The sequence below is a fragment of the Amyelois transitella genome, chromosome 20, assembly GCF_032362555.1.
Source record: "Amyelois transitella isolate CPQ chromosome 20, ilAmyTran1.1, whole genome shotgun sequence".
Classification (NCBI taxonomy): domain Eukaryota; kingdom Metazoa; phylum Arthropoda; class Insecta; order Lepidoptera; family Pyralidae; genus Amyelois; species Amyelois transitella.
The window spans coordinates 6,848,326-6,865,909 of record NC_083523.1 but is presented as its reverse complement, the minus strand read 5'-3'; the positions used below and the strand labels follow the sequence as shown (position 1 = coordinate 6,865,909).

At 37.1% G+C, this 17,584-nt stretch overlaps 2 protein-coding genes across 2 annotated transcripts in view; one reads left to right on the top strand and one right to left on the bottom strand.

The window, feature by feature from the left end:
• Positions 1-574: 574 nt before the first annotated feature.
• On the bottom strand, positions 575-2,975 carry LOC106131481 (CCR4-NOT transcription complex subunit 9). The gene has a single exon (XM_013330593.2). The coding sequence runs from the start codon at positions 2,630-2,632 to the stop codon at positions 1,679-1,681; it is 954 nt and encodes a 317-aa protein (XP_013186047.1). The 5' UTR covers positions 2,633-2,975; the 3' UTR covers positions 575-1,678.
• Positions 2,976-3,423: 448 nt separating this feature from the next.
• Positions 3,424-17,584, top strand: part of LOC106131613 (HEAT repeat-containing protein 5B) — a 31,841-nt gene continuing 17,680 nt past the window's right edge. Inside the window, exons 1-20 of the mRNA XM_060949866.1 lie at positions 3,424-3,653; positions 4,343-4,471; positions 5,059-5,270; positions 5,970-6,117; positions 6,944-7,161; positions 7,445-7,539; positions 8,074-8,237; positions 8,711-8,844; positions 9,573-9,723; positions 10,119-10,250; positions 10,712-10,862; positions 11,873-12,061; positions 12,319-12,437; positions 12,716-12,852; positions 13,319-13,494; positions 13,790-13,884; positions 14,402-14,580; positions 14,964-15,138; positions 15,426-15,692; positions 16,690-16,879. Coding sequence (XP_060805849.1) covers positions 4,346-4,471; positions 5,059-5,270; positions 5,970-6,117; positions 6,944-7,161; positions 7,445-7,539; positions 8,074-8,237; positions 8,711-8,844; positions 9,573-9,723; positions 10,119-10,250; positions 10,712-10,862; positions 11,873-12,061; positions 12,319-12,437; positions 12,716-12,852; positions 13,319-13,494; positions 13,790-13,884; positions 14,402-14,580; positions 14,964-15,138; positions 15,426-15,692; positions 16,690-16,879 — 3,058 coding nt within the window. The 5' untranslated portion in view covers positions 3,424-3,653; positions 4,343-4,345. The remainder of the gene's footprint in view (positions 3,654-4,342; positions 4,472-5,058; positions 5,271-5,969; positions 6,118-6,943; positions 7,162-7,444; positions 7,540-8,073; positions 8,238-8,710; positions 8,845-9,572; positions 9,724-10,118; positions 10,251-10,711; positions 10,863-11,872; positions 12,062-12,318; positions 12,438-12,715; positions 12,853-13,318; positions 13,495-13,789; positions 13,885-14,401; positions 14,581-14,963; positions 15,139-15,425; positions 15,693-16,689; positions 16,880-17,584) is intronic.

Sequence of the window (17,584 nt, the reverse complement as noted above, 5' to 3'; positions counted from 1 at the left end):
GCATCTCGACGGCCTCACTGTGAAACGAGCCTAAGGATTAATTTTCAGAAATACGGAACCGATCATGAAAACATTGTCGGCGAGTGTTACAGGCCATGTTTGTACAATGGCGAAGTCATAGCGGGCCACTGGTATCTTATATTCTTATCTCAGAAAAAGAGAGAAGACAAATCCTGTGAATGTTTATGAATTGTCCACTGAACCTCAATAGTAGAATGTTGTGGTAATAAGATCATAAATCTTGGGTAAAATATAACAAACAATTAATCTACAAATAATAAAAAGTTTATTCTCATATCAGTCCACTACATTGGCATACAAAATTAGTGCTTTTAATCTTGTTCTGTTACTAAAATAAAAATAATACAATGCATATAATACGAAACCAATTAAAAATATCAAAGGCATGTGTAAGTTCAATAAATTTATACTATGTCAATACTAAAAAATATGCAACACTTTATAGAGAGATAATAAATTTTGTAGTGGTTAATAAAGGCCCACTTTCTAAAAGAAACTAAAAAAACAAATATAGATAGATATCTTAGCTGTGGGAAATTACTAACATTAAAAAGGCTTATAACTGGGTATAATAACAGGTGAGGTCCATCCCTACTCTGGAACAGGTTGATCCTTGCCCCAGATTTTTTTAATGGAATAGCTGGTGCTTTTTCTCTAGTATAATGTTGCCTTCCACAGAAGTGTCACTCTTTTCCTCCTGGCTTTAGTCCCGTTTTATCCTCACCACTCTGAAGAGTCTGGGGTATGCCTTTGACCATGAATCCAGAAAATTTTCACTAAATTTTATAAATAAAATGCAGTGAAGACCAGCGGAACAAGTAGAAGTTCTTGACATTACCCTCATATCCACTAGAACATAAATATCTACTTCAGTTACACATGGCATAACTTGATGCATTTTTTAATGATGAACTCAACAATCATTTTCATTTGAATATAACACTCAAACTATAATATATTACTTTGAAAACTACAATAATCCTTACAAAATTTCACAAAATCCTTTCTCATAATCACTACATAGTATAAAACAAAGTCACTATTTTAGTCTGTTTGTCTGTATGCTTAAATCTTTAAAATTACGCAACGGATTTTGATGGGGTGTAACAGGTAGAATGATTCAAGAGGAAGGTTTTTATGTATAACATTTATAATTTTGCACCCGTGCGAAGCCGGGGCGGGTCGCTAGTAGCAAGTACATACATACATTTTTACAACAATATTTTGGTAATTATTTACTGTTTGTGTAGAATAACAATGTTATAAAATAAGAGTTGATTACAATCTGTTTATTTGATTTTTTAAGCTGTATATTTTTATATGATTATATACCACAAGTTTATTGTAAAATATGTATTAGCTTGAATAAGTTCATGGTATCAGCATGTACAGATTAAGCCTATTTATATAAAATATTTTTTCTATATAAATTTTTATAAGGATTATTGTTAGTATACAAATTCATTATTTAATTTCTTAACCTTTTAACTTATAAACAGCTGCAATAATATGTCAAATTGTATGTAGTTCCATTATCCTAATATCATACACAAAAGTAGTTACAAAAACAATTTCTATAAGTAAAGTTTCGTCAAAGTGAAAAATTTTGCACTACTTCTTGTAAATTGTCTGCAGTGGGCCTCCACAGAATTAAACCTCACATATTTGGCTGAGCAGGGCTGGCTGGTGGTGGTTGAGCTTCTAAATTCTTTATAAGCTGGGCAAGCCAGTGCTTAGTCGAGTTGTCCTCTTGGAGACACGCTGTGAAGGTGGCATCTCTCAATTGGTCCGGGAGACATTGCCGCAGTGCCTCTCGAGCTCTTGGATTGTCAGACAGCCGAAGATAGCACCTTACTACGTGTTTTAAGAGACGAGCAGATGGATCTTTAGCAAGAGATAACACCATTTTACCAAGAATCATAGCAACATGCGAAAACCTGTCATAAGTCTGACAAATATAACACAGACCGCTGTCGTCCAACAATATCTTCTGCAGAATGAATGTAGCTACAGTTTTGGACAACTCAGATCCGTTCTCCATGATGCGTAGGCATAGTGGAATAATTTCTGTAGTCAACAAAAATGTTATTACCTCTTGCTCATCTGTTTTAACTAGAGCACCAATGACTCCAAGGCTTGTTAATCTCAAATATTCAAATGGGCGTGTTTTGGATACAGTATGGAGAAAGGGATACAGGAACAAAGGGACATGTGCTTGGAGGAATGCAGATCTTGTTTCAGGATGAGACGCCACACATTGCATTAATGCCAGCGCATTACATACTCGGTTGCTTTGGTGTGCCGTCAGGGTCGGCGGTATCATAGCTACATAGATGTTGGTAATTTCTTGCAAAAGAGCAGCAATAGTACCAAAACTATGCCAGAGCATGGGCGCTAAATCGGGTACCACTTCACGCTTCTTGCTCAACTCCAAAAGCGCGTTCTCTCGAGTCTCTGGATTGCACAGCTCCACGATCCACGTGTAAATCTTCTCCCTGTCCACGGCGGCCTGCATATTCGCCGGGCTCTGTTGTGCACTCATAGTATTCATTGAAGTATCGTAATTTTTGGATAAATTGAAATATTTTCTTGATAAACTTACTATACACATACGCTTACTGTAGTCTTAGATCAAGATTGTAGTAGCTTGCATGAAAGAACAAAATCATTGTATGACTTACAAAAAAATTTATTAGGTATTCGATCTGTTGGTTTGGTGCAAAGCAATTATTAAATTCACTAATAAAACGTAGTCAAACAGGATTAATCACAGCGATTTTTTTCAAACGTAGGTAAAATAAAATATATTTTTTTGGCTTTTTCTAGGGGATTTCGCTTTTTGCAAAGTAAGTAGATATATGTAGTTACTTAATTTACCACACTTGACATTTTAACATTGACAGTTAAAACCATAACATAAACGACATAAAAATTTAAAATGTTTTTGAGTCACAGTTACTAATTTTTGAGAACAATCTTTAAGCTTGCTCCAGAGTCTTAGTATTACTGTAAGGAGTATATCTTTCAGAATCCTTAAATCTGATTAATGCGCTGAAAATAGCAAAAAAAAAAAAGATTATGCCTATGGGACTCGGACAGAGAGTAACACACTCTTAATTTTCTTAAGTACCAGACAAAAAAATGAAAAGTAAGAAATAAAGAAAGAAATCATTTTATTGGAGAATAAAATAAAAGGAAACATATCTTTTAAATGTTATTCAAAACTTTTCTCTTTATTGTAAACAAAACATTTACAATAAAGAGTTTCTTTATTATTAGTATGGAGGTGGATTTGTAGTGTGGTTCTTGGTTCTCCAAATGGGTTTTCTAAGGTGTGATTGTTGTCAATGTTAATACAATTGAAAATGACTTTGACATTTTAATCTACATACAAGTTTTCAATCAATCCAAGCGAAACAATATCTGTGAAGCGAAAGTTGACTGTATGTGAGAGTTCGGATTTTTCTAGCTTAATTTGGTTTACGTAAAAATTAAATTTCTTACTGCTTTTAAAACGAAAAATCCTGTGAAGAAAAACAAAGTGTAAAAAATTAGTCGACGTTTCTTCGCTTTACTATGTTAATGACGTGATGTTGCAAGGTTAATTTATTGAAACAACATTTGATTAGTTGGTATGTAATCTAATTTTGCCAGTAATTCATGTGTTTTTATCCTTTAAATTGTAATAACTGACCTCCATATAGATATGTACTAGGTTAAAGCTCTGTATCGCATGATTCATCTTTGTCTGACGCCATTCAGGACTACTGTAAACAATATTCGCACCATACCATATTTGTGATGGCAAGTGAACCAACATTTTTATCGCTATTGAGAGAAATTGGAGATTGGAGAAAACATAAAAAACACCTATTCAAATAACAACCTTAAGGGAGTTCATAAAGTTTCTTGTAATTTTATTTAATAACACCACATCCAGATATGGAATTCAATCTAATCTCTTCTGTGTATGGGTATTTTTGCAGTTATAAACATAATCCAGCTGGACAAAAGGACTTTTTTAATGTACTATTGGTTTTTATCATTTGCTTATTTTGATCTCCATGACCTAGATTAACCTGAGTATAACTTGCATGCAAATTATAACAGAAACACTTAAATATTGACTTAACTTTAAAAAATAAAACCACAATATGAGGTTTATTGTATGAATAAAATTCTCTTAAAAATTATTGTATAAAATATTATATGGGTCTAATGATACTGATTGCTGGCTCTAAAGAAAGCTTTTATAAAAGAGTAAGATATGAGAATCCCATGCTTCTTACTAATCAAGCTTTTATATTACAATTTTTTTTAGATAATGGAGGTGACACACACCCTTACTCTAAACGAGTCTGCATTGCAGCAGCTCCCAGACGATAAGAAGCCACATTTTATATTCGAGTGGCTTCGGTTCCTTGACAAGGTCCTAGTCGCTGCTCATAAGGTAATTTAATTTTATAAGGAGCATAGTTATAGCTATATGCCCCCACAAATAAAACTCCAGTCAGTTTGACAAAACAACATATTTTTAATTTATTTGATGTTTTAATTGTGCCGTGTTTTTATTTGTGCCGTGTGGTTCCCGGCACTATTACAAAAAAGAATAGGACCACTCCATCTCTTTCCCATGGATGTCGTAAAAGGCGACTAAGGGATAGGCTTATAAACTTAGGATTCCTCTTTTAGGCGATGGGCTAGCAACCTGTCACTATTTGAATCTCGGTTCTATCATTAAGCCAAATAGCTGAACGTGGCCATTCAGTCTTTTCAAGACTGTTGGCTCTGTCTACCCCGCAAGGGATATAGACGTGATCATATGTATGTATGTATGTTGATGTTTTAAATATTAATTGGAAAAATAAGATGCACTATTTAAAAAATATTTATAAGTCTTGTTGACTGGAGAATTAAAAATAATCTGGGGCTCCTGTGGACTATATTTTGTTTAAAACATATTAATGTTATCTTTATTTTTAAACATGCAATTTACATCTATCATACAAATGAAACTAACCAAATGATTATTTTCAGTCTGACATTAAGAGTTGTCAACAAAAGCTGGTAGCTCAACTGGTGAACCTTCTCCGTGAATCTCTCGGGCCTCCAGCACGCCGGCTTCTAGCCAGGTGTCTGGCCACTCTGTTCTCAGTGGGTGATACGTTTCTGCTTTTTGATACCGTCAACAAGTGCAATGATATCATTAAAGTGAAGGATGACTCGCCATCGTATTTGCCGACGAGGCTGTAAGTTTATTTATGTTTAATTATCCTTATTTTGAACTAAAATATACAACCCAAAGGTTCGATTTACTTCCAGAAATCGACTATAAGAAGAAGATCCTTATTTTGAAGTAGGTACTACAATAATCTTATCTTACAAGCATGGGGTCCGATTTTTGGAAGCATGTCGAACATTTGGGTTGTGTTGGACTTACCCTATGCATTATTCACCTGCAATAGGCCCTTTGAACTGTGGTCCCATGAATTTCAGGGGTACTTTAAAAAAGTTCTATATGAGCTTTGAGATCACTGGTTGTTTGTCTTTATGTCAGTGGTTCTTGACATAATGACAAAAAATACTACAAGCAAGAGTGTAAAAAAGCATGAATGAATGACACACTTTTTATTTTCTGTATTAATGAAATAAGAATTTTCCTGTATTAATGTGCCTTATGGTTTCCATCACTTAAGAATAGAATCACTCCATATATTTACATTGATGTCGTAAAAGGCGACTAAGGGATAGGCTTATACACTTGGGATTTCTCTTTTAGGTTATAGGCAAGCAACCTGTCATTATTTGAATCTCAATTCTATTATGAAGCCATACAGCTGAACATGGCCTTTCAGTCCATTTGATTGGCTTTGTCAACCCCGCAAGGAATATAGACGTGACTATATGCATTCCTGTATATTTCGTTAATGATTAATGTTTCACTGTAGAGCTGCAATATGCTGCTTGGGCAGTATGTACGAGAAACTGGGTCGGATGATGGGCAGATCTTACGAGGAGACTGTATCCACTCTGGTGAGGTCTCTGAAGAGTGCGGAGTCTCAGACCAGACTGGAGATTATGAATACCCTCGAAAAGGTAATAGACTTTCTTTTTTCAAATTTTCTCGTGTCTTTTGATTCATCCTCTTTGGGAACAAATAAAGTTTTTTTTAAACCCTTTTTTATTATCATTTCTCTTGTGATAAAAACGGTGAAAAAAAGTGTGTTGTGATTCATATGTAACAGCCTAAGCTACCAACTCAAAACAATTGAAAACTCAATAAATTTACGAATTGATTACAAGTATCATATATATACATTAAACTTAAAATCTAAAAACAAAATGTCTCCCGCTATCGCTCCTAATAGCGGTCAGTTCAATTGTCTATATTTTCGTGCCATTTTCTAAACTTAAGACGAAATGTAGGTGCATAGTTTTATCACAAAATGTAGTCCAAGGATGTTTGCCTGAATAATTTATTTTAGAACTACTTTTGAATGCTAATTTTGAACTAAGAATACATAATGATAAGAATTTCATGCTTCATTGAACATTTGTTCCTAAAATAGGGAATGTTGTTCCACTTAAGTAGACCGGTACATATTATATATTTTTTTATGCTACCTTCTTTTGAAATCAACAACTGAGGGGTGACATGTTTACCCTATATGAAAAGTAATATAACTTGACTACAGGGACTGATAAATGTGGATAATAATGAAACATTATTTTGTTACTTAATCTTCAAAGTACCTAAGGGTTAGTAGGCTTATAAACTTGGGATTTATCTTTTACGCGATGGGATAGGAACCTGTCACTATTTGAATCTCAATTCTATCATTAAGCCAAACAGCTGAACATGACCATCGGTCTTTTTAAGGTTGTCGGTTCTATTTACGTGATATGTATGTATTGTATCCAGATCTGCGTAGGAATGGGTTCCGCTGCGCCGGCGGCTTTGCGCGAAGTGTCGCGAGCGGCGCGCAACTCTCTACTGTCGGACCGCGCGAGCCCGGTCCGAGCCGCCGCTGCGCACGCGCTCAAACAAATGTTACCGCTGATGAAGCTCACTGCAGCGGATTTGGATGCTATAGCCGCTGCTTGCTTACGGGCGGCCCATCCTAGTGATTATACGTTGAGGTAACTTTTCTATGTCTGTTTTTTTCTAGATGCAAGTTTTGCCATTTGTCTTCGGAGCATAAGATCCGTATTTCTACATGTTTCTCTCCATTTTAAATGGGGTTGTGTTAAGGATACTTGTTTATCGCGGTACGATTATTATAAGTAAGTACAATTACCTTAAGAACATTAGATTACGTTTTAAATTAACTTTAAAAAGAAAGCCTAATTAATGTTTCTATTGGTACCGGGAAACACACACACATATGTTATGTAAAAAAATAAAATACTGTTTATTATTCAGATGTGCCATCGCAGAGCTACTTGGCGCGTTGATCGCTGCTACGCAGGCGGGAGAAGTCGACAATTTACATACCAAACTCAAAGTTGGTCAGTCTGGTAAGATATTGGACCCTTTATTAAACGGCAAAAGATTTTATAATCTTCGACTGTTTTTTTTTAAAAACAAGATGTATTTCTTCTTTCTTTATAATAGAGCTAGTAGTGGCATTACATTATGGTGGCAGCGGTGGGATTCATGTGTCTGAAAAAAAAGTTGCTGACGACTTAACTGAATTGTATGTTTTATTCTACTGGTGCAATAAAGAGAAAATTTTGAAATAAAAATGCGTCATTTTGGTCTCTGTGTCTGAATAATATTCTGTCCCTAGATATCAGCAACTCTGAAATAGCTGTTACTTAAACCCAGTAGTAAAATGCGATTTCTTTAGAGAATGAAGCCTGAGCAATACAGCTAGAAAAGTCATATAAGAAATAGTATCTTAACTTTTAGATAAATGTGTACCTTTTAACTTCAATTGAGAGTCAATCCGTTTAGATATTGTCTTCAGTTGATCCTAAGCTCAAAATATTATCGAGAATAGGCAAAAATACGCAAGCTTATGAAAAAATTACCACTAATATCCCTTTCAGTTCAACAAAACAAGAAGGACCCTCCAAAGAACGTAGTTTCATTAGACGAGGCACTTAACCTGCTGATGGGGGCATACCTCAGGGGAGGTACATCATTCCTCAAAGGAGAGATTATCAAGTCCGGTTCTGGGGTCAATAGAGAAGTGCGCGTTTGTGTTACACATGTAAGTATGTAAGGTTACACATCAACAAAAAATGTTCGATGCTCCAAACATAAAAATCCCTTTAATTTTTAAATAATTTTTTAAAGAATCTACTCAACTCACACGGGTTCTCTTTGTAACTATAACTAAATTCTACTGATAATTTCTACATCATTATTGCAATTCAGTCACTGTTTCCATTTATATGCAAAATAAAAGAGGAATATCACCTCCACAATAGTCATACAAGGAGAAATAGTTAATAGAAGCTTAGAAATGTACTTAAATATCAAATTAAAAAAAAATGAATAAAAAAACAAAGTTTAATAATTTTTGCAACATTATAACATGCCATGTTGTTAAATGTTGACTATTAATATGTTCGATTTTTTACTTTTTTTCGACTTAAGTATGTTAAATGTACTTCATATTGTATGTTTACTATTAGAATGTAAATGTAATTAGGTTGTTTAATAATATTGTTTGCTTTTTAGGCGTACGTAGTATTCGTACAGAACATGGGCGGAGTATGGCTAGAACGCAACATGACGACATTCTTGACGCGCGTGTTAGATCTCGTGGCCAACCCCAAGGCCGCTAGTTCTCACGTCGACGCTGTATACTCTAGGTAATCAATGATTCAATGTAATTACAGGGGTGTCGATAAACGCATGAGGTATATACTTGTTATATATATTATATACTAGTTTAGCTACCATCGTATAGATGGCGTTGTAAATGAGTATGTGGAAATAATTGTCGTGTAATACGTAGGTAGTATCCGTTAAAAAAAAATTGAAGTATGGCTAGAACGCGACATGACGACATTCCTCACGCGCGTGCTAGATCTCGTGGCGAACCCTAAAGCTGCTAGTTTACATGTAGACGCTGCATACTCCAGGCAAGTCGCTGCCTACCCCTCCGGGAATCTTCCTCCTGGCGTAAATCCCCGTTACACCCTCACCTCTCTCGAGAGGAGTTAAGGATGCGCCTTCTGCCTATCATCCTTGATTAAGTTAGGTTTCCACACAGAACGACCATCCGACCTCCCCAATCATTGCCGGGAAACCTAACACATATTAAATAAATAAATAAATATATACGGGACAAATTACACTGATTGAGTTAGCCTCGATGTAAGTTCGAGACTTGTGTTACGAGATACTAACTCAACGATACTATATTTTATAATAAATACTTATATACTTATATATATATATTACTATATTAGATCAGCAAAAAAGCTAAAGCTACACTAGATGAATTAGCAACGTCTGTAACTCGAAATTATTCCCATTATTTATCGATCCTTAGAAATTATTTGAAATAATAGAATTAAATATTCATTGTTCACAGAAAATGTATTAACTACATTCTGCGCAACACACTAGGAAAGATGTTAGGAGAAAAGGCCCAAGCTTCCGCTTGTAGGGAGATCATTCACATAGTGATAAAACAGATGAACAGTATCGACTTTAATCCGGAAAACGCTAAGGATTGTAACCAGGTAAAAAGACATAATTTTTTTTATGAATTTACAATAATGAGAAAAATAGATTAAAGAACGTTGTTCTTTAAGATATTATTGTACGTAAGTTGTATCAGAAATAGATATCATTATAAGTTTCATAAAATATTTTATATAGGTACATATATTTTATTTTACTTCACTGTAAAAAATGTAAATTTTTGTTATATAAGTTACTTCTTTTAAAAATTACTAATTCGTTTCATTCCTAAAATCCTAGAATATCTCGATTCTGTCCTTTGAAAACTTAATTTTATATTGAATTACTTTTATATTCAATTGTGTTTTAATAGATACGGGCGCTCATATAGGACCTGTTTTAAAACCGATGTAACATCTTAAAACTTGTTTCAATAAATGAATGTTATTCTCAGGAGACGTTATTCAGCCAACATTTGTTGGTCTGCGCGTTGACGGAAGTCGGTGAGTTAGCTATGCAACTCGGCACGTCTGTACAGAATCTAGTATCGGATACGTCTTTGAATATGATCGACGCCATTTTTTCGGTGAGTTTGTTATTTATTTATAAGTATTCATTACACTTTAAAACATTTGAATTTGTACTTTTTACCAGTTGGATTATTATTATTCAATGTATGTATTAAAATGTAATTTTTGTGTCAACGATATGGGTCTAGAAACCTGGAATAAATGTTTTTTTATATATGCAAACGTTGCCAATTGTAACCATTATGGCTACAATTGGCAACGTTTGCATATTTCTCACTTAAAATTTACACATTACATGAATTTTAAGTTTTAAATAAATTGTAAGTTTAATAAATAATCTGCTACTATTGCGTCTATTTTATATTTAGTATTTATTATCTTCTATTGTCTATTGTATATATATATATATATATATATATATCTCGAACTTTGTACCATACCATTCGACCAAATACCATACAAATTAAACTATCTGAGTTAAGATAAGTGGTCTCGGCAACGTGTAATGCCGTCGCAGGTGCTGGAGCACCCGTGCGTGGCGGCGCGGCTGGCGGCGGCGCGGTGCGCGCGCGGCGTGGTGCGCGCGCTGCCCGCGCTGGCGGCGCCGCGCCTCGACGCCTGCCTCGACGCGCTGGACGCGCAGGCGCCCACGCCGCACCACATCTCCGGTACATACATACATACATACATAAAATAATACATACATACATAAAATCACGCCTCTTTCCCGGAGGTGTAGACTACCTCTTTCCACTTGCCACGATCTCTGCATACTTCCTTCGCTTCATCCACATTTATAAGTCTCTTCATGCAAGCTCGGCGGTTTCGGGTACTTTTGACCTGACCCTTTACCGGTACATTCATCCTACTTATATTATAAATGCGGAAGTTTGTATGTGTATAACTGAAGCTATGTTGTTAGCTAAATAACCAGAATAATAAATAGGCTACTTTTTATCCCGGAGTTCCCGCGGGATCGATTGTTATGTTATGATCGGGTTTTCACGCGGACGAAATCGCGGTCGGCCTCTATTTACTTATGTTCCTGAAACACTGAGATGCTTGATAAAAAAACAATCGATATTGTTTTAATCTGCAAAAAATAAATATATACGGGACAAATTACACAGATTGAGTTAGCGTCGTAATAAGTTCGAGACTTGTGTTACTAACTCAACGATACTATATATTATAATAAATACTTATATAGATAAACATCCAAGACCCAGGCCAATCAGAGAAAGTTCGATTCTCATCATGCCCTGGCCGAGATTCGAACTCGGGACCTCCGGTGTCACAGGCAAGTGCAGTACCGCTGCGCCAGAGGCCGTCTACAAAAGAGAATGAGAGCATGCAAAAGAGATCAACAACTAAAGACATCAACATAGCTTTTGAAATTATTAGGTGCGACTTCCAAAGGCAAGGTGTAGAACAAGCGACGGAACCAACTACACTGCAGCATTTGTGTAATGAAGATAGATGGACATTAAACAGAGTGAATTTTGAACAAACAAATCTCATTTTCAATAAACATCTAGCTACTACCAAGGCCATCCGCTTTTACAAGAATTTAGCTATACAGATATAGACTACAAAAACTAGACTAGAACTTGCGTCCGACAAGAATTTAATACTTTATATTTTCCGAATCAGATTATAACCAAATATATATTTGCAGGTTATTCAGCGGCTTTAGCAGCGATATTAGGAGCAGTGAGATCATCTCCATTAGGTGTTCCACACGGCCGAGGGAAGATAGCTTTCAACGCGGCCGAGCAATTGCTGAGGTCGGCCGGTCAGAGCAGTAGATTGACTGCGGCGAGAACTAACGCTGGCTGGTTGATTGTAGGCGCTATTTGTACGTTAGGTAAGTTTAGAATGCTTTGACAACAGGTGTTATTTAATGTAGGAAATAATTGCTGAGGCTGCGGCTGAGTAGTAGTTTTACTGTGACATGAACTGTTATCGATTTTGATATGTGATGTGAAGATTTTTTCAATATAATTCGTTGATAATTCGTGAAAGCTCTTTAAAATTTGATGTTAATATAATAATCTTAAGTTCAGAATAAAATTTGTATTCACCCAATAGGACGGTTTTCTAAGAGCATTCTCAATCTTTTAGGAGTGCCAGTAGTTCGTGGACTATTACCAAGAATGCTCCTTCTGTGGAGAAACAGTTTCCCGCGGTCGGCCAAAGAGTTGGAGTCGGAAAAGGCTCGAGGAGATGCTTTTACCTGGCAGGTGAGAAATTTAAGTTTTTGCTATTCTAATTTTAAAATAACAGACGTTGTGCGCCTTTAAAAGAAAAAAAATATGGCTTTTTAATGCATACTAATACCATTCAAAAATAGAACCTTATGTGTTGGTGAAAATTATAATGTACGGAAAATAAACGTATTGTCAAAGAGAACTTTGAGGTTGTAATTCGAAAATTGGCAACAAACGCATATAAATTGAATTGTTTAGATAAGAGAGGATAAAATTTCTCACTGTTTCTCACACTCTTCTCTACAATCCAGGTAACTTTGGAAGGTCGCGCGGGGGCGTTATCAGCATTACACAGTTTGTTGGTCCATTGTCCGGCTTTGGTTCACAACGATGATACCGCGAAGAGATTGACTCAGCCGATAGATGGAGCCATTGCTGTGTTGACGAAGTAAGTTTATTATTGAAACTATTAGCTGAGACTTAATTCTGCTTAGTTCACACTTTAAACTTGTGTTAAAAATCTGTACAAGGGAAATTATTTCTTTCCTTCTAGTGTAAATGTCGATTACATTCTCACCTGTCTCAAGAGGACAAAATCTGAACGTACAAGAAAGATTATAGCGAAAATTTTTTTTGTAATATTTCAACTTATGTACTATATATAGTACTAGAGGCCGCCCGCGACTTCGTCCGCATGGAAACCCTATCAATCCCGCGGGAACTCTGGGATAAAAAGTAGCCTATGTGTTATTCTGGGTCTTCAGCTACCTACATACCAAATTTCATGGTAATCGGTTCAGTAGTTTTTGCGTGAAAGAGTAACAAACATCCATACATCCATACAAACTTTCGCCTTTATACTAGTAGTAGGATAAAATAGACAAATGTATACATTTTGCCTCTTTATTTCGCAGCGTCGGCAGCGTAGTAAGAACCTACGGCGGTTCACTGAAAGCTCCGGCGGCGTTACTGAGACTGCGATTGTTCCAAGCGTGTGCCGCGCTACCGGGCGGGTGCACCGCCGCCGCGCCGCTGCTGCGCCTGCTCGCCGCCGAGATAGCGGGCAACCCCGACAACACTGTCGCCACTGGTAACTGTCATGTATAGCGGGCAACCCTGACTGTCTCAGCATAGCATTGTGCCAAGCGTGTGCCGCTCTACTGGTAACTTTTACGTATACAGCGACAATTTGGGTATATGAAAAATACCAACTTTTGAAGTTTCTATGAGTTTTTTTGTAATTAGTAGCTTTTTAATTAATTAAAAACATTACAAATACTTAATTGATCCTTTCACATTTTAATGCCTTGCAAATAAAGCGTCGATCATCTTGACTGTACCTAATTTAGCTAAATTGCGCATCTACAATATTATAATTTTTGCAGGTCTACTGAGGTCTTCCATGCACCCTCGAGATACGATCTTGCTGGCCGAAGCAGGCTGGATCTACGATACGGATCATGCTGAAATTGAGGAGCAGGTATATTGAATTTTCTAAATGTTTAATACAGGTGTTTGATAGAATAGTAATCAATTTTATTCAGTTGAAAAGCTATTTTGTTTTATATGGTTTTTTTTTCATCGATCCGACAAGCAAATGATACTCGAATGTTAATGTAAAGAAAGTCAGGCTGGTATGAAGAATTTAAACAAAAAAAAAAATCCATTTTCTCTGTCTCAAAGTAAAAGTTCTATGAATACAGTAGTTACAACATCTTAAAGCTAATTATCCTTGCGAGCGATAATTGCGAATGCGAGTGAGTCAGGCGCATTAGAATAAGATCCATGTTATGTTTACCACGCTGGAAGCAACTGCGGTGTTTACCGTCAATCGTCATAGACGTACAGAAGAAACTATCGATTGTCTTTCTCTGTCTCACAGTTAATTTCTTGTCTAAATGCGAGTTAAAAAAATTCATGGTGCGCCCGCACCGCAAAGGAAATCTCTGTCGTGCCGTTTATATTATCTAACAAATAGTATTGTCTCTCTCACACAGCTCATATCTCCTCTAAGTGCGAGTGGGTCAGGAGCATTAGAGCACGATCCTTGCTGTGTGTACCGCGCCGGGAGTAATGGCGCTTCCAACTGTGATTCCCAGCCTTTGGGAGTGGCCGTTATAGACGCGTCTGTAGCATTGTTCCCGCTTATATTCTCTAGAGCTGCTAATAAACATAGGTAAGTTTACTTTTAATACGCATGTGCACTTTCAAACAAACTTTTTTTCTGTTTGGTCAGCTGGTAGACTGGTAGAAAATGCATTAAGTCCGCGTTTTGTACGTTTTATTATGAGCAATGAAGTTTTTTAAAAGAAATTACTTTAAATTATAGATCATTTTCGTAGTTTAAAACTTCCACGGTCGTGTTATCTATATATTTAGGCCATTACTACAAAAGCGTGTGTATCATGCGAAAAGAAAACTTTGCTCAAATTACGGTGATATATTTGGGTGTATAAGCCCAAAAATATCTCCATTTCTCTGCCGATATACTTACAATCAACTTTTCATTACAGTTAGTTTTTATGCAATATTTTAAAATATAATTCCTCTTTCCAACAGACAACAAATGTTAGAACATTTCGTGGAATGCATCAAAATGTCCAAAGGTCCTCGACAAGAGGCAATTCAAGTGAATGTGTACACCGCCTTACTGCTCGCATTGAGGTCATTGGCTGAAATGAAGAGCTCTTTAGGACAAGATACGGTGAAAAATATCGCCACGGAACTAATTATTGTAAGTTATTATGTCATTCATTCATATATTCACGTTTATATCCCTTGCGGGCTAGACAAGAGCCAGCGATTCGAATCGCTACGTTACGTACGCGTTTAATACCTGTATTATTTAAAAATAGTAAAATGCAACGCAAAAGTTTAAAATCAGTTTCCAACACGATGCGACATGACAATACAGCTTACGTATTTTCTGTAGCCATTTAACGGGGAAATGTGATGTACCTATATTTTGATCTAACGCTATAATTTAGCGCTTATTATTTAACGCATATAACTTTATTTCAGAACGGTCTATCAGCAAACAGCGCAACAGTTCGCGCTGCAGCCGCCTCATGCGCCGGTCGCCTGTGCGGTTGTATCACTGAAGCGGAGAGTCAGGCTTTAAGCGAACGAGTCATCGCTTTAGCGAGAACAGCGGCGAATAGAAGTGTGCGTGCAGCCGCTGCAGCCGCTGTAGGGACCGTGCAGCGGGCGAGGGGGGCCGCGTCGAGCGCTGCAGCGCTGCCTGTGTTGAGGGCGTTAGCGCAAGATTCCGCGTCTGTGGAGCTTCAAGTGAGTGGAATCTTCTATAGATTTCTCTTTATTGATGACTTAAGTTAAAACAAGTGTACGTGCAGCCGCTGCAACCGCTGTAGGGACCGTGCAGCGGGCGAAGCGCGCCGCGTCAAGCGCTGCAGCGCTGCCTGTGTTGAGGGCGTTAGCGCAAGATTCAGCGTCTGTGGAGCTTCAAGTGAGTGGAATCTTCTAAAGATTTCTCTTTATTGATGACTTTAGTTAAAAGAAGTGTGCGTGCAGCCGCTGCAGCCGCTGTAGGGATCGTGCAGCGGGCGAGGGGGGCCGCGTCGAGCGCTGCAGCGCTGCCTGTGTTGAAGGCGTTAGCGCAAGATTCAGCGTCTGTGGAGCTTCAAGTGAGTGGAATCTTCTAAATATTTCTCTTTATTGATGACTTTAGTTATAAAGGGTGTGCGTGCAGCCGCTGCAGCCGCTGTAGGGATGGTGCAACGGGCGAGGGGGGCCGCGTCGAGCGCTGCAGCGCTGCCTGTGTTGAGGGCGTTAGCGCAAGATTCCGCGTCTGTGGAGCTTCAAGTGTTTAAAGTTTAAAATATTTGTGAAGTTGACGTTGTTGAAGAAATGCTGCAGTGCGGTTTGTTGCCGCTTCTTCTGCACTGACGCCTTGGAAGCGGCAGTAAACTTAGTTTTAAGTAATTTATTTGACATCAACCAATGTTGTGTAACCAAAAGATTTGACAATTATTAAACGATATAGTATTGTAGAAACGATATAAGTATTCGATATGAAGTAATATAACGATAAGATAGAATATATTTAATAATGAATAAAAATTTTGAATTTGAATATAATTATTGTCCTTTCAGTTAATGTTGTATATTATATATTTGTCTTTTATAGTAAATTTAAGTGCCTTTAACCTCGATGGTAGGCGTGAACCCTTAAGTTTATTCGTCATAATGTATATATGTTTTGTAAATATTCGTGTCATATAAACCTAGCTTTTCCTAACAATAACTAAACTATTTCCCTACCCAGGTGTGGTCTCTCCACGCGTTATCAGTGCTAGCGGACGCCTCAGGCCCCATGTTCCGAAGCCACGTGGAGTCCACCCTGAACCTGTCTCTGAAGCTGCTGTTCACGGCGCCGCCCTTCCAGGAGGAGCTGCACAGGAGCATCGGCAGGCTGCTGTCCGCCTTGATCACCTGTGTGGGCCCTGAGCTGCAAGGTTTGTTATATCACACGTACCTAGTATCATATCTATGGTACGACGTTTTTATTGTAACTGGTATCTCGTACTCCGATACCGAGTTCGATTTACCTAGTACAATATACTAGAATGTATTGTATGATAAATTTTAAATATCAAATTTTTATTAATTATTATAGGATACTTCTTATCGCCAAATAATTGTCAAATCTTATGGTTTTACAACATTAAATAAATTACTTAAAACTAAGTTTACTGCCGCTTCCAAGGCATCAGTGCAGAAGAAGCGGTAACAAACTGCACTCCAGCATTTTCTTCAACAACGTCAACTTCACAACTATTCAAACTTAGAATATTAATGTGGACGAGAGAATACATTGTACATACATATATATTTATTTGGTACCATATACCTAGTGCAATATATCTAGAACGATGTACTTAGTACGATAAACCTAGTATGATATTGACAGCCTCTGTGGCGCAGCGTTAGTACGCTTGGCTGTGACACCGGAGGTCCCGGGTTCGAATCCCGGTCAGGGCATGATGTTTATCTATATAAGTATTTGTTATAAAATATAGTATCGTTGAGTTAGTGTCGTAACACAAGTTTCGAACTTACTTCGAGGCTTACTCAATCGGTGTAATTTGTCCCGTATCTTCTTCTTCTTATGCGTTACACTCTTGTCAGAGTGGTCGTGGTCGTACAGAAGGGTTAGTGGC